Consider the following 16983-nt stretch of genomic DNA (forward strand, 5'->3'; position numbering starts at 1 on the left):
ACAACCTGTCCTGCCTGCAAGATGTGCTGGGATATGGTAGCTCTGAGCTTCTCGATGTAGTCAACCACCAGTAAGTCTAACTTGAGGCCCAAGTCATGGAGGAAGCCCATACCTGATACTGCCTGCATGGCCTGGAATCTGAAGCTGGATGGCCCAGAGACCTAGGGTAGAACCAAATATGACTGGCAAAAAAAAGCCAATGAAATAGTTCCTAGTGATGTTCTGCTATACTCATAGACTGGTACCTAGTCAATCTATGAGGTGAAGACTCAGAGAGTCTTCCTCCAGCAGCTGATGGGATCAGTTGCAGAGATCCACAGCCAAACTAGGCAGAGGTCAAGGAATCTCAAGGAAGGGGGGGGGGGAAGGGATTGTAAGAGCCAGAGGGGTCAAGGACACAAGAAGGACACAGCCCACAGAATCACCTAAGCAGGGCTTATAGGGGTTCACAGAGACTGAAGCTACAACCATGGAGCCTGCATGGGTCTGCAATATGCCTCTGCATACATGCTGTGGTTCTCTAGCTTGGGGTTTTTGTTGGAGTCCTAACAGTGGGATTGGGGGTGTCACTGACTCTTTTGCCTGCTCTTGGGACCTTTTTCTTCCTACTGGATTGCCTTGCCCAGCCTTGATATGAGGATATATGCCTAGTCTTATTGTGTCTTGTTATGCTGAATTTGGTTGATATCTCTGGGAGACCTCCTCTTTTTTTTTTTTAAGGAAAATGAAGGAGGAGTGGATCTGGGGGAGTGTGAAGTGGGGGTTATTGGGAGGAGGGGAGGGATGGAAGGCATTGGTTGGGATGTCTTATATTTGAAAAGAATAAAAAAATGAAATAATGAAAGAAGGCATGTACAAAAGAATATAAACTATGCTTTCAAATTGTAAGAAATGCTCATTATAATTAGTCTAATGAAGGAAAACATAGGTAAGTGGTAGCTTAGAGTTAGAGAGTGTGATTTTTAAAAATCTTAATTGTCAACTTGACAGGATTCAGAACCATCAAGGAAACTGAATGGGGTGTGTATATGAGGACATTTCTGGGAAGGTTTAACAGAAGAGGGAAGTCCCATCCCGAGTACGGGTGGCATCATTCTGTGGGCTGGGGTCTTGGACAAGTAAAAAGCAAAGGCAAGCTGAGCACCAGCATGCTTCTCTCTGTATTCTGACTGTATACATAATTTGACCGGATGCCTCATGCTCCCAAAGTCATGCATGCCTTGCCATTAGGATGAACTGCATATCTTTTTAAAACGGTGAGATGAGAGAAACTCTTCCTTAAGTTACTTTGGTCAGGTCTGCTGTCACAGCAATAATGAAAATATATCATATGGGGGGGGTGTGCAGCACAGGCTGTGATAACTGAGTGAAAGGAGTTCCTTTATGAGGTGATGAGTATGAGCTCAATTGACTAGTGATAGTTACACTTATCTGTGAGTATTCTAAAAGTAGTTGAAATACATACTTCAATGATATGTTGATCGAATATCAGTAAAAGTACAGGGCACTGCATACACACAAATCTCCAAAGGCAAATGAATGAAACCCAGATCACTATTCAGACAACAAGCACCAACAGCTTTAATGATCAACCTTATTTTTGTGCCTAAACACACATCTCCCAGTATTTTGCTATAGTAATACATGATTATTTGGATGAGTGAATCTTTAACTAATTCCAGTGTCTGGATAAAAATGAATTACAGCTAATAGAAATGGTATGTAAGGAATAAGTAATGATTTATGTATACATTATATCTATGTAGCACTTAGAAGTCATGAGTTTTACATAAGAACAGATTTTCTGGCAAAAAGGACAATTCTGAGAAGGTGAAAGAGGTGACTATGATTTTACTCAACTGGATATGTAGGACAACCCAGCAAGAGAAAACAAAACAAAACAAAACAAAAACAACAACACTTGATAGGTTTGGCATTTATGACCTTAAAACTTTCCATTTTGAAGAACAAATTGTGATGAAAAATGGTTGTGAGATGTAATATGTCCTAGAGAATGAAAGAAATATGTAAAAATATTCACTGCACAAATCTTTGTGTATGTGTACATATGTCTAATGTCTATGTATGGAGTGTGTGGCAACTGGGTGTGCATGCACTTGTGCACATATGTAATGTCTGTGCATGCAATGTGTATGTGCACATACGCAAGTGGGTGCACGTGTGTAATATCTGCATTTGTAGTGTAATGACAAATACAGGAAAATTCCAAGGACTGGTCAATTCTTCAATATGTTGAGCATTTAGCTGTTCCTGTATCAACTGTCCTAAGGCCTGTAATTTTTCTGATGTCAAAGACCGTTGTTCCACCCAGACAGGTTTTCAGTTAACCTCTTTAAAGGGAGGGTTGTTGGTACCTATGACATATCAGCAGTTGTGCCCTATTTGGCCAGTGACTGTTCTTTATTATATCTTTTACAATTTTCCCCAGAAACATACGTTAGTTTATGGTTTGTTTGAGATTGGAGGAATGTGAATCTGGGTACTCCGTTGCTGAAACAAATCACATCCCCATAAATTCACTGCTATGTTAGCCACACATGGCCTTAATTTTCCTCTCTGTCCTTCTGGCCCTATACATTTGACCCATTTTGCGCTTTGTCTTACCTGAGATAAAGTTCTAATTCCTAAAAGATGAACATTTACCTCCTGAAGAGGCCAATCTGGATGCCAAGATTTTGGTGCAATTATTGTTACATCTAGCCCTGTGCCTACCAAATCCTCAATTATAATGCCATTTATTTTATTTATATTTAATACAAATAGAGTCTGGAGACTATCTATCTTGGTCAGAGGTTCACATTCATTCAGAAGATATGCGACCCAGGAAAACCCCTGAAACTTTGTGTAAGTCTCATTTTCTTCTGTGTAAAATGACTATAATAACATTTACTTAATGGGCCATTTTGAGGATTGAGTTCATACTTGTAAACCATTTAGTTCAGTGTCAAGAAAATGTGAGGTGGGGGGGGAAGGAGACAAGGGGGAGGGAAGGAGAGAAAGAGGCAACTTTTAACTCTGCTTACCTTTTTGGTGGTGTACAACCAGTATGAACTTAATTCAGAAATTGCGATTGCACTGACTTTTGGCCTGCTTTTGTACTCCACAAGCATACAGTACTGACTTAGTTTTAGTGCTATCTGTGGCTGTTGCTGTGAAATTGACTCTGACGCAGAAGGAGATGCTATCTCTACAGCCTTTTGAAGACAAAGATTGTGCGGGTAGTCTATGGTTATTTTACACCCTTCTACATGCAACTTTAATGCATATTTAGGCTGAATGTATCTTATATGTGTGTCTGAGAACAGTGACAGATGAAGATGTGCAAGAGAAAAAGAACTCAAAGAACATGGGGATGATAGAAAACTGATTCTCAGAGCTCTGACCTCAGCCCCAACCATGCAGACTTACTTTTAAGAGGTGAAATAATGAGACTCATCATCTGTGAGACCTAAGAGAAAATATCTTGACTCCAAGCACTCAAGACAATATACATAAAATTAGTTCCAAAGAGGGTTAGACATGGTGAGTTTTAGAGATCTTTTCTAGGTTCCTGAGAGAAGGAACAGAGTGATTGGATTAGTGATTTGTAATAATCTTCCTAGGAGAAGGGTCCTGGGTGACAGGTGGGGCAGGACCAGGCTCTACAAGATTATTTTGACACTTCTGACCATCTTCAAGGTGAGAAATGAACATATGGATGAAGACTGGACAGCCAGGCTTGTAAGGAGGAGTGTAGATCATCCCACAGCTGGAACATAGCCACAGATTTTGATTTCTCATCTTGACACATTGCCTTGAAAAGGCATTCAGCTCCATGTTGCTGACAATTTATAGTACCCCTGCTGAATGAGGACAAGAAGAACCTTTGCTCAGGTTTGCAATCTTCAACTCTTGCTTCCAAGAAAGGAGTGCATGTATGCATGTATATTGCAGTGTGTGTGTGTGTGTGTGTGTGTGTGTGTGTGTGTGTGTGTGTATTTAGAATCTGGACCATCTTTGGTAGCTGTTATTTTTTTACCCTTTCTATCAAACTTTTGTACTTTTTGTGAAAAGTTTGACTAGAGAATCCTTTGTTCTACCTGTAAGCAATAGCTTAAATGCAGATTTGTCCATTCACCAGCAGAGTTATTTCCCTTGGCAGATCATTCAAAGACTTTCTTTTAATTTAGTGGGAAACAGCTGCCCTGAAATCCTTGGAGGCCCTCTCCCAAACAGCTAGGTAGTCTATAATAGTATTCCTTTCCTAGGTTCTTTTAGATGTTTCTATCCATCTAGTAGTCAGGGACATAACCTTGGTGTAGCTGAGTCTCCAGGACTCTGTGCCATACCAAAGAACCCTCTCTTGTCTCTTGACTGCTGCCTGCCTCACCCCTGACAGAGTGTTAAATATTGCCACTACCATTTTAGACAATCAGAACAGAAGTCAATAAATATAGGATAGAGGGATAATTTTTACAATCATATTTTAAAACATAAGTATTACAACAGTGCCCATACTCCACCATGAAAAGGAAAAGAAACATAAAAATTGACCTCAACAATAATATATAATGTACAAAATCAGCTCATTTCATCTATAGTTTTGGTTACCTACAGCTAATTTCTATTTAAAATTATCAAGTGGAATGCTCCAGAAACTAACCGTCTGAGTATTTTAAATCACACCTAGTTTTGAGTACTGTTGTGATGAAATCTGCCACTGTTCCTCTTCAACCACCCTTGGACGTGAATTACCCTTCTGTCCCATGTATCCTTGCTCCATTCACTACCCTTTGTCTGAGGTATTGAATTGGTAGGCATACTATGGCAGCAGCTGTGTTCTCATTACTTTATTTTCATTAATAACTTCCCAAAGCACAAGTTTAATGGTTTTGAAAACTCAGAGAAACCAGAAAAGACATAAAATACTGCCTGTAAGTGAAAAGATGTAGGTTCTTGACTTAAGCAAGCAAAAAAAGAAAAACAAAACAAAACACATGCTGAGGTTGCTAAGATCTGATGTAAATTATTACTGTTAATCTTTTACTGGTCCTAATTAAATTGTATCCATAGGTAGGCACAAATAGGAAGAATAGAATGTTATAGGATCCAGGAATATCTGTGAATGACAAACTGTCAGTATGTTGTAGGAATTAGGAATTTCCTAGAGGTCTCCAAGTGGTCCCTGTTGATGGAGAGGGTCTACTATTACCCTATAGTTGTGAAAAAATCAGAGTGCATTATATTTCAATTAAAAAGATAAAAATATTGCATGTTTCATCTTGCAAATGTATTACACAAGAAACCCGAGAGAGCAATGGCTAACCCATTTATTTCCTAAAGGCTGCATAACACCATCAAAACTATGAATGCACACTGGCAGCCTTGACTGGTTATTAAAATAAATTAAGAAATTCAGTACATTTAGGTGGCAACATATATAGTTTTTTTAGATTTTCCTTTTGGGTATGCTTTTATGAGGCAGCCCAGCTCCTTACCAAATGCTCTCACCTTGCTCTGCATTTAGGTTGGAGTTACTCTGGGGAAATGGCCTTTTGGTTCCTGTATTCTGTTGCATTGTAAAGCTTTGGAAAAATATGCTATCATTTCACAAAACGGTTTAGCAATTTATTATGAAAATTTTTTAAGTTAAGTTAATTTTTCCACATATAAGTCTAGAAAAATGTTTTGGATTTAAAAAATTAATAAGAAACCTTAGCATGTTAGTTGAATGGTTGGTTCTTTTATGTTTTTAAATGGATAGTTATTTCATAGTTTAAACCAGACTGAAAAATCTTAAGAGAATGCTAGCCTCCAGATTTTTAAAGCAAATTTTTAGTCCCATATATTTTATTGGTTTTATTTGAAACTGCTAGATTAAAGAAGGACCAGAGGAAAAATAAAGATTGATACAATCATGTAGAAAATAATAATAATATATGGTACTTATAGAGCAAGATTGTAAAAACCTAGAATAAATCCTAAATCCTTCATGGAACTTTAAAAGGAGGTCCACTAACAATGAGATGTATTTTGTTGCGTCAAATAGTGGTTACTTTATGCATAAAATAAAGTTGATAATGGTTATATTATATTTTGGCTCTTTCTAAAATAGTAAGTCCTTAGTGGATCTCAAAGACACACTGTGCTTAGCTGGGCATGGTGACGCACCTCTTTAATCCCAGCACTTGGGAGGCAGAGGCAGGTGGGTCTGTGAGCTCAAGACCAGTTTGATCTAACATAGAGAGTTCCATGCCAGCCAGAGCTACATAGTGAGATCCTATGTCAAAAAGAAAATAAACCACTGTACATTGTTCTTGATGTTACACATTTTAAATAATTCTACTCCACACATGGTCAGAATGTAAGTAGGAGTCTCATGGAAAGAAATTACCTTACAGAATTCCTGGTACATAATGCTTTCTGTGGTATAATCAAGTCAATTCCTCTGTTTCTTGATGGGACTATGTCCTGACACCAAATGTCAAGCACTTCTGGTGGGACTTATTTTTTAAGAAATAATTACGTGTAATGTGTGATATGATGGTCAGCAAGCCATTGGAAGTGTTTCCATCCTTCCTCTGGAACTGAAGCACACTATTTGAAGAATGCATTAGCAGCACAGCTTGCAGTACCTAGTGGATAATGGATCACTTTGTGTGGTGATGATATTATTTCACTGCATAGTGCAGGTTGGGTCTCAAGTTGGAAACCATAAGTACTTGGTTCTAAACAAAATGTCTAAATGTGAGGAAAAATGAGATATCCAGCTGTTATGGATCATTAATGACTCCATGGTTGCTGTCGTTTCTGTTGTTAATGTTTTCTGTGTGCTTATGTGAGGCATTACCTACCAGGTTGCAGATATAAGATGTCAACAAAGAAGACTCTATATCGGACAATGATATAAAGTGAGACTTACAGATAGCAGGATTTGTACAGCACTGTGGATGACCTCTAGGTACTGGAAATCGACGACACAGCCTGTGACTGAGACATATGTGTAGTCATCCATCATGCCATGGGCTGATGGTGGCAGCACTCTCCGGACACAGCCAGGTCCATGTTCCCTCCACCATGACCGATGTACAGAGATGTTGAATGTCATCAGATCTGTGTCCTACATGGTGGTAGACAGGAGAACAAAAGAGACAATCTCATGACATTGTACTTTTGCTTTGACATTGGAAAGAGTTCAGGATAGGTGGAAGTGCTGAAATGATTTCAATTTCAAATGAAAAAAAGAAAATCCGAAGCCAAAAATGCCTGTGCATATTACATATCTGCACTACTGAATTATTGTCATTCAATATAGAGACACACTCCTTTGGATAATATTAGCCTTGTAAGGTTAGTACACATCTGAAGTCCAGGGGGAGGGTATTTGGCTTACATAGACTTTTGGGGGGTACCTTTCTTGCTGTGATATCATCATCCTAAATTCATATTTACTGAGCGTTTCATTGCACCTTAGATGATGTTGTAGGAGAATTTCACACACTATAGATTTCTTTGAGAGATCTAATAAGGGATTTGTTCAGAATCCTCTGCAGATACCAAATGAATGTATACTCATCTCTTATGTAAAATGATACAATATTTACATATAAACTATAACTATTTTTCCATAAATTCAATCCACATCCACATTTTATAATATAATGCCTAATGAAATGTAAATCTCACCTAAGTAGTTGAGGAAATAATAAGAAAATAGTTTGCACATGTTCTGTAGAGACATGGTTTTGTCTTCACTATTTCAGTGGCTGATTGGTAGAGTATATAATGAAATCTACTGATATGAAAGTCCATGCATGTATTATTATCAACAAAGTTATAATGCAATGGATAATTCTTCCCTCTAAAATGTATGTTAAATTTCTAGAATCTCTTAATTTTATCATATATATCAGTAAAAAGAAAAACCTTTTCAGACATGATTTAATTAAGGATCAGAGGTCAGGATGTTATACTGGAATATCTGGGAGGTCCCAGACTATAATCACAGGTACAGGTCTTCCTTCTTTCCTTCCTTCCTTTCTTCCTTCCTTCCTTCCTTGCTTTTTTCTTCCTTCCTTTCTTGCTCCCTTTCTTCTTTCCTATCTCTAAGGCAGTCTCTTACAACTGAAACTGTCCTCAAAGTTGTTGTACATCAAAGATTGGCCTTGAATTCCTGACCCTTCTCCTGTCATTTCCTGAATACTGAGATTCCAGCAAGTGTCCACCCTACTTGGGTGAAATCACATAGATCACAGGAGGGGTGTGAATGGAGATGAGCTATTCAGAGGAAGAGAAGTTAATGTGACTATATAGGTAGACACTGGGGTGATACAAGCCACAGCCAAGGAATGCTGTGGTCACCTGAAGGAGAATGAAGAAAGGAAGACATCATCTCCAAAGTCAGACTGTGTGCAGCATTGGCAGCACCAGAAATTCAGCTCAAGGAAACCCTCCTCAGGTTCCTGGCTCTGGAAATGAGGGAGAAGAAATTTCTGTTGCTTAGACCACCAAATTTGTTAACTTACTATGGCAGCCATAATAAACCAACATGGACAACCAAAGTAAATTATTGTAGGTAAATTAATTGGCCCAAGGTAGCAAAGCAAGCTAGACACAGAATGAGGACTTAGTGCTAAGAAGTCTATTTTTAGTTGTATGCACAGCATCATGTGCACTCTTCCACATCTCACCCACTAAACCTCTGATCATACTTCATACCCTGAAGAGAGCTATGTTTTCCATCCTCAAGCATAACAACAGAATACTTCCATGGTCAACCCAAAGGACAAAGAAGATATTTCTCAACTTTTACAAATTAAAATTTGTCAGAGTCTTTAGTGGAGACAACTATGGATTTTCCATCTTCAAGAGATGATTTTTAATATAGGGTGAGCATGTCTAATAGTAAAAACATCCCCTAACTTTTAGATTGTCAACAGGAAAGTATCGTTGGCAAGTCTGACACTTGACCTCCTGTGACAGGTTCATGTGCACTGAAAATGTTATTATATCTTCAGGCTATGTGTATAAGGTATACATGAAACATATACAGATTTCATGATTAGACTTGGGTCCCATACCCAAATTATCTTATGCATATGGCAAATATTACAAAAAACCAAAATCAATCTGAAAAATGTGTCCCAAACCATTTGGATACAGGATCCATAATCTGTATTTCTACAATGTCATCTGTGGCAGACTAAGATTTTAATATTTGGAATTCTGGGTAAGATAGTGGACTAGAAATTGTCTTTGTGTGACTTGGTGAGGAGAAAGAATGAGTAAAGAAAAAACCAGATTCTATTCTGAAAAAGGAAGATCTTTGGAAATGTACGAAGATACAGGACTTCTTCAGAGAAAGGAAAAGGGGATACAGTGAGTATAAATAAGACAAGTACAGGACATCTTCATTTGTGTGGCAGGACAGAAAAAAAGTCCCCATCCAGAAGATAACAGAGACAGCCCTGGTGAAAAGAGATTTGCCTTAGACGAGCTCACATCCCTGACAAGCCTCAAATCCAGTTGCAAGTTTCGGCGAGACAGTGATGCCTTCAGCAAATGAACTATCTGCGAGGGAACTTATTGTTTAAAACTGAGCTAAAACTGGGGGCCTACAGATGGGGAATAATCACAAATCTGGGAGGCTCAACTTAACTAGCCCCAGTACTAGGGTGACAGCTGTAGAGAGTAGCCATACCGGGCAGTAACAAGCTGAACAAGAGAAGGCAGCAGGGATATCAGCTCAGGAAGTGAAGTGTGTGTGGAAGGGCAGCTCCACCTTGGTGACCAGAAGCAGATGTCAGTAACAGAGTAACCATGGAGTTTGAGAGCTTTGAGCCTGATGTCAGCAAGTGGGTCAACCTCTAGATCCCCCCATCTAATATTTACTGCTGTATAATCTGAAAACTAAGAAGCTCCCTTAGGAAATTTGACATCCATATGTATGTCCCTCCAACAGGGTGATTAATACTTGGAAGATGTCCAAAGTGTAATGCCTCCTCTACCTTTACAGCATTGTTGCTTCCCTTAGCACATTTAGGGGACAGACTTCAGCTAGAATATCAGTTACTGCAGAGGATACAATCTGAGGAGTCTTAGTAAGGTAGGAGCATCTGCAATGCAAAGCTCTGATACACACAGAAGGGAATCTGCTAAGGTGAAGACATCTCTGACGGACACCAAATGTTTGTCATTGTGGGCTAATCCCAACATAAATCACAGAGAAGAAGAGTCTACAGGTACAACTGACTTCCATCCCTGGTCCATGGCCAGCTGGGAGTGTGTATTCCACATCTGTTGGATGGAATATTCTGAGGATATTGGTTGTATCCACAAGACGAAGTTATAGTTCAACTAAATTTTTTAATTTTTTTAAAAAATTAGCTTGTGTGACCTATCTAAAGTGAGGGGGATTGAGATGGCTCAGAAGGGAAAGATGTTTGCCACAAAAACCTGGAAACCTGAGTTTGATCACTAGAACCCAGGTAAAAGGTGAAAGAATGAACTGACTAAACAAGCAGTCTGTGAACGCCACATATGCCAAGGAACATGACCACCCCCACTCATCATGCACACATATACACAATAATAGTAATGACTAAATTTGAAAAGAAATATAAAAAGGGAGTATTAATGTCACTCACTATTATTATATCAGGATCTGTGTGACATTTCATGTCCATTGTGTTTGTTTTATAAAATTGGGAGGTCTATTATTTGTTGTACATATATTTATAATCTTTACATAGTAATGGTGAAGTACTCCATTTATTAATATTTTGTGGCCCTTTTTATCTCTTCTATTTTTGTTGTGTGTCTACTTTCAACATATATCAGAATAGCTATGCTTTTCTGATTTTGTTTGCTTACTGGATTGTCTTCCACTCTGTGGCAGTCTTTGCCAAAAAGGTATGACTTTTCCAGATTAAAATAGTTTAACTTTGATTTCTGATTTTGTTGGCTGCTCTGCATCTGTATTTGTGAGCTAAGTTTATGTTTAAGGTTATCATTGAGAGTTGATTATTAGTGTTTGTAATTTTGTTGGCTATGTTTCTGTTGGATGGTTCTTCCAAATTGTTCTGGTTAGTTTTTTGTCAACTTGACACAAGCTAGAGCTATCTGGTAAGAGGAACCTCAATTGAGAAAATGGTTCCATGAGATTCGTCGGTAGGCAAGTTTTTAGGGCATTTTTTAAAAATTATTGGTTGATGTGGGGAGAACCAACCCCTGTGGGAAGTGCTGTCCTGGAGAGGTGATACTGGAGGTACTGAAAAGCTGACTGAGCCAAACTGGACAGGGAAAAGCCCACGAGGCCTCAAGCCTACACAAAGAATTGTAGGTAACTGAGGAAAGCTGGGAGTGAGAGAAGTGACCCTCCTCAGGGAAGAGCATACCAGTTGGGTGTCCACTGCCAAACGGTCATCTTTGAAAACAGACATACAAGTAACAATATGTGGACACAAGAGGTTATATTTAGGAAAAAAAATATATATGCATGCAAACAGGCTATGAATTTGAAGGAGAGTAGAGAAGGGCATATGGGAGGGTTTGGAGGGGGGAAATGAAAGGAAGAAACCATGTAATTAAGTTACAATACGAAATAAACCCAGTCCCATAAAAAGGAAGCAGGCTGAGGAAGCTAGGGAAAGCAAGTCAGTAAGCAGTGTTTCTCCATGGCCTGTACTTCAGTTCTTGCCTCCAGGTTTCTGCCTTGAGTCCTGCCCTGACTTCCCTTCATGATGTAAACTAAATAAACCCTTCCTCCCCAAGCTGCTTTTTGATATGGTCTTTATCACAGAAATAGAAATGTAACTAGCACACAAATAAAGAAGGATTTCAATTGCCTGTGTGAAGCAGAAGAAGGAACAACAATGCAGGGCAGACCGGTGGCACTCAGGTCAAGGCTCTGACAGTTAAACAGCCTGGGGGAGCAGAGGGTTTCTGGGCTAGAGCACCGGGAAGCTGGGTGAGTGAAAGGAAGCCAGGCCAGGACACAGCACAGGGGCCCCTGAGGGAGTGGCTGGGGCCCAGGCAAGGGCACTGTACAGGGGCAGCTGAGGGAGTGGCTGGCGCCCAGGTCAGGATACTGCACAGCTGGGAACCTAGGGGAGGAGAAGTGAGGTCATATTCTGTGGATTCAGAGCTTCCTCTCCTCCTAAGCAGACCCTGTTGTCATTCAGGACAGACACTTTTGCTGGATCAGTTCCATATATGGCCAGAGGCTGTCAGTCAATTGTGCATGCTAATCCCTACTCCTCTGGTGATTTTCAGTCCTGTCTAAGGAGAGTCTCCACTTTGATAGTTTCTGAAAGTGGGAGTTAGGACTCTGAGAGCATAAGGAAGTTGGTGGGAAATAGAAAGCTTTTGAACTTACAGATGGGTAACATTGAATGCCACCAGTTTTGAACTCTGTACAATTGCAGTAAGGAAACTACCCCCTATACACTGCTTCATATGGTGAGCCAGGAGGCCACAAAGATGCCCTAGTATGTTCTTGGGAAAAACTACTTTATATGGTTAGATTTTCCTCAGCTTAAGGAATCCAAAGAACTTTTATGGGCATGCCCAAAATTATATGAATAGTAAAACATTTTACATATATATATATATATATATATATATATATATATATATATATGCTTGTTGGTTTGCTATTCAATTACCTTTACAGCAATAGTGCTTTATTGACAATAAAACATTTCACTTCATTTTTAGGGTCTGTTGATTTGCTACATGAATCATTTGCAGTTACTCTCAGAGGGTAAAATATTACAGAAAAATAATTGCTTTCATTGGTGAATTTGGTTTAATGCAAAGCAATTTACCTGCAGGCAAACTGCAGAGATGTGTACCAACTGCTCCATTTCCTGGTCATCAGATTTAATCTCTTACAGTTAATCCTGATTAATATAGAAGAGCTATGTATTCTTCTCATCTTAACAGAATACATTAGGTTAAGGATGAATTAACATGATCTCAAAATTCACAGAAATTTCTGTCTTTTAAGCATTCATATTCAGTGACCTTTGCTATTGTGGAATATGTTCCCTTCAATATGACTTTGACTAAAATGTGTACAAATAAAACAAAAATCAATTTATGAGCCAATCATACATATTTGCTACATTCATAAAACCTCTCAGCATAGCTCTCACTTATCTCTAGAGATATGATCATTTATAAACCAGACTATGCTTTCCACCAACTGTATTAAAATTTGACAGTGACTATCAATAGCATAAAATTACATTTAAAGTTCAGACTTGAAAAGTTTGCTATGGAGTTTTATTTTAGGTTTGTATCTGATTTCTATGCCCTTCACTACTGGATTTCCAACACAAAAAATTTACCAAACACATGACAACTCAAATTCCTGCACAAGACAGATCAGCGAAAAGAATACATAAAACTGTAAGGTTATATATATATAAATAAATAAATACAGAAGGCCATTTATTTTCTTGAAACTCTTAGTTACCAAGTCAAGACCTGTAGTTTTAAATACATAGTTTTAAATTTTGAATATTTTAAATTTAATTTCTTCTGATCTTGTAATTAGAATGATATGTGATGATTTAAGCTCACCTTGTTAAGAAAGTTGAAAACAAAGGCAACTTATGCCTTTGAGATTATTTTTAGTATTAAAAATAATCTAAACAACAGAGTTTGGATTCATGAAAATACAGGTGAAGGGTAACAGAATTTGGCATCCCCAAATATGACACTTTGGCATGAGAATTACTTTGAGCTAGAGAAATTTGAAAAGAAAATGCTTTCTCCTTATTTGTGTAAAGCAAGGTCCTAAATTACAAAGATGCCCTCCTTCAATGCCTGTCAGGAAAGTCTAAGCTTGATCATCTAACATGGCTTTCTTCGAGGCCAGTCTAGAGATAGCACAGATGAGTCTACAAGGCAGTGTTTCCTAACCACCACTGTCTATGACTTCTTTCTTGCAGGCAGCCTTCTATATACATTTATTTCTGTGTTATTTACTTAAGGCTGGTGGTATTTGAGCCATTTCTTTGTTAATTACCCATTCTGTGGGTATCTTCCACGTACATATGAAATACCTATGTCAATGCTCTTCTTTGTTTCTCTGTTATTCTGTCCCATCATTTGCTATTCAGTGTCTCAGGAATGAATTTAAGATAGAAGAACAATTGTATTTATTTCCCTACACATATGGCACCAGAGGATTGTTTGTAGAAGAAGAGGAAAAAAAATGAGAGAAGAGAAACCAGAAGATGAAGTCAAGCAGGGGGTGGAGAGAGAATAGCTGCAGAAAGGACCACAAAGCTGTAAGAAGAACATTTGGTGTCTTTCCTGTAGGGTCAGCAATGAAGGCAATAAGAGAATAGGATGGTGGATTTAAGATTGAATAAGAAGAGTGGCTGTTGATAGAAGATCAATCAGATGTAGCTTTCCAAACACACAGCACTTTAACATAGAAACATTTCAGAGTATCCACCTTTACTGTCCTTTGTTTTGTTTTGTTTTTCTTTTTTTTCTTTTTTTTTTTTAAGACAGGGTTTCTCTGTGCAGCTTTTGGAGCCTGTCCTGGAACTCCCTCTGTAGCCCAGGCTGGCCTCAAACTCACAGAGATCCACCTGCCTCTGCCTCCTGAGTGCTGGGATTAAAGGCGTGCACTACCACTGCCGACTTGCCTTTACCTCTTAAGTATCCAATTATTAGGTGTTTATTGGTTCATTTATCTCATTACGCTTCTAACCTTGAGGCCATGTTCTTCAAATATTTGAACTACAGAAAATGGTTTCAAGAACCCTTAGAAATGTTGGTCATTAGCTTCACATGTGGACATGCCCGCCCAAGTGTTATTCACAGTATTTCCAAGGTATTAGTTCACATGCAAAAAAATCATTATTCTTTTTTTTATGGTATGTTACTATACAAGCTTTCATTAGCCAAAGAGTTAGAATTAGTCTCTTTTTCATCATTTATATCACCTGCTTCTTATGGTACGTACTCAATTTAGCTTTAGATAATCTCTTTCTAAATAAAGATTCAACAATAATATTTACACTTTTCTCCCATCTTAGTCACAGATCAACGGGTTGCAGAACTCACTGTTATATAGACACATGTCTTCTCGTCTCTGCACCTTGTTTTATCAGTTGCCAGCCCAACTAGAAGTGAAAAATGGGATGGTACAGAGAAGTCCATCTGGGCTTAAAAAGCAGTGATTTGCTTAGTTTTCAAGAGTTGGCTAGAATTTGCATTTATATGATAAAATCATGCCAGCAAAATAATTGTGCATTTCAGAATGTGAATTATAAAAGTCAAGGCAACTTTCTACATATCTAATGGTCTTCTCTACACTAAACACTTTAGGGAGAATGTGGATTTATATGATACACAGAAAATCGTGCTTCATGGGTAGGTTTAAGTATTTAGATATTTTAGTACGAAGACTGGCAATCTGCACAATTTAAGGATTGACCTAGCTGGGGCAGCAGAGGAGCAGGTAAGTCAATTAACATCAGTAGGAGGTCTCTTTAGGGGAGCAGTCTGGGTTGCATTCATCAGGGGGAAGAATCTGTGGTTGATAGTTTGTGCACACAATAGTTTTAGCTAGAGGATAATCATTTATAACATCTGTACTTGGCCCATTAAAAGGCTTTGCCATTCCTCTGAGCCTGACCCAGGGAAGACCTTGCCATTTTCATGGGTTAGAGGAACTGGGGTCCTTGACATGACCTTGCTCATGTCAATAATACACATTCACTCAAGACTTCATTACTCTCCCACAATTTCTCATTGATTCAAATATAGCAGTGATTATATATTCTTTTCCTACAATAAGAACAGCTGCTATCAAGAAGCCTGCAGAATATTCAAGCTTCCACTGTGGAAAATATGTCATTTGTTGATGCTTTATTAAGTCTTCCTGCAAGTCACAGTGATATGATGTATACCACTGATGTTGAATATAAATAACAGTCTAAGAGCCCAGGAGTGGAGGTACACCACTCTAACTCCAGCACTTGGGAAGTTGAGGTAGGAGGATAGCCTGGACTCATAAAGAGACTTTGTGTCCACAAACATACATACATACATGCATACATGCATACATACATACATACATACATACATACATACATACATACATACTTAATAGCCAGTCTGCAAAGTGGGAACTGGTCATTAAGCATTTACATACTCAATTTCTCATCTTTACAGATGTGTATTGCTGAAGTTTTTCAGTTAAAGTGATTGTAGGTCAGATGCAGCCTTTTATCTCTAAGCTGGGTTTTGATGGCATAGTTTGAATCATTTCATGAATCAGTGAAGGCCCATCCACACATTATATGACATTCATGGGACTTCAAATGTTAGCTAAGCATCGGGATTCAGAGAGAACATAAGAGTTTTTATCTATGCTAACATGGAATGTACATTACAGAGGGAAAAATGGGTGACAAGGAAAACAAGAACACACACAACAGTTACACACTGTAAAAATAATATAAAGGAGGACTTTGTTATCAGTGACTAGGATTACTTTATATCAGGTGCCCAGGAGATGCTTCTCTGAAAGCTGAGTAGATATTTAGGTTAAGATCTACAGAACGAGAGATATGGACATGGATGAGTGGTTAAGAGCTCTTGTTCTTGCAGAGGACCAGAGTTTGATTCCCAGAACCCATACGGTGGCTCCCAACTGCCTAAAACTACAGTTCTAGGGAATCTGGCACCCACTTCCGATCTCCATGGTTACCAGGCACACACACACGGTGCAATGACATACACTTTTGAGAAATACTCATACACATATAATAAAATAAATAAATCTTAAAGAACTTTTAAAAAGATCTACTGAAGGAAAAGAAACACTATTTTTTCACAGTGTGTATTTTTCTTTCTTTATTTTTTATGTATTTTTATTTTATAATTAACTTAATTTCACACTCTTAATAGAAATCAATACCAGGGAAAAGAGTTTCCCGGCTAACAGATTACAAA

General features: G+C 38.4%; 1 protein-coding gene across 1 annotated transcript in view; it reads right to left on the reverse strand.

Annotated features, from left to right (window-relative positions):
- Positions 1-16983, reverse strand: part of Nkain3 (sodium/potassium transporting ATPase interacting 3) — a 325107-nt gene that overhangs the window by 170023 nt on the left and 138101 nt on the right. The window contains exon 3 of the mRNA XM_059255692.1: positions 6923-7120. Coding sequence (XP_059111675.1) covers positions 6923-7108 — 186 coding nt within the window. The 5' untranslated portion in view covers positions 7109-7120. The remainder of the gene's footprint in view (positions 1-6922; positions 7121-16983) is intronic.

Source organism: Peromyscus eremicus, chromosome 2, assembly GCF_949786415.1.
Source record: "Peromyscus eremicus chromosome 2, PerEre_H2_v1, whole genome shotgun sequence".
Classification (NCBI taxonomy): Eukaryota; Metazoa; Chordata; class Mammalia; order Rodentia; family Cricetidae; genus Peromyscus; species Peromyscus eremicus.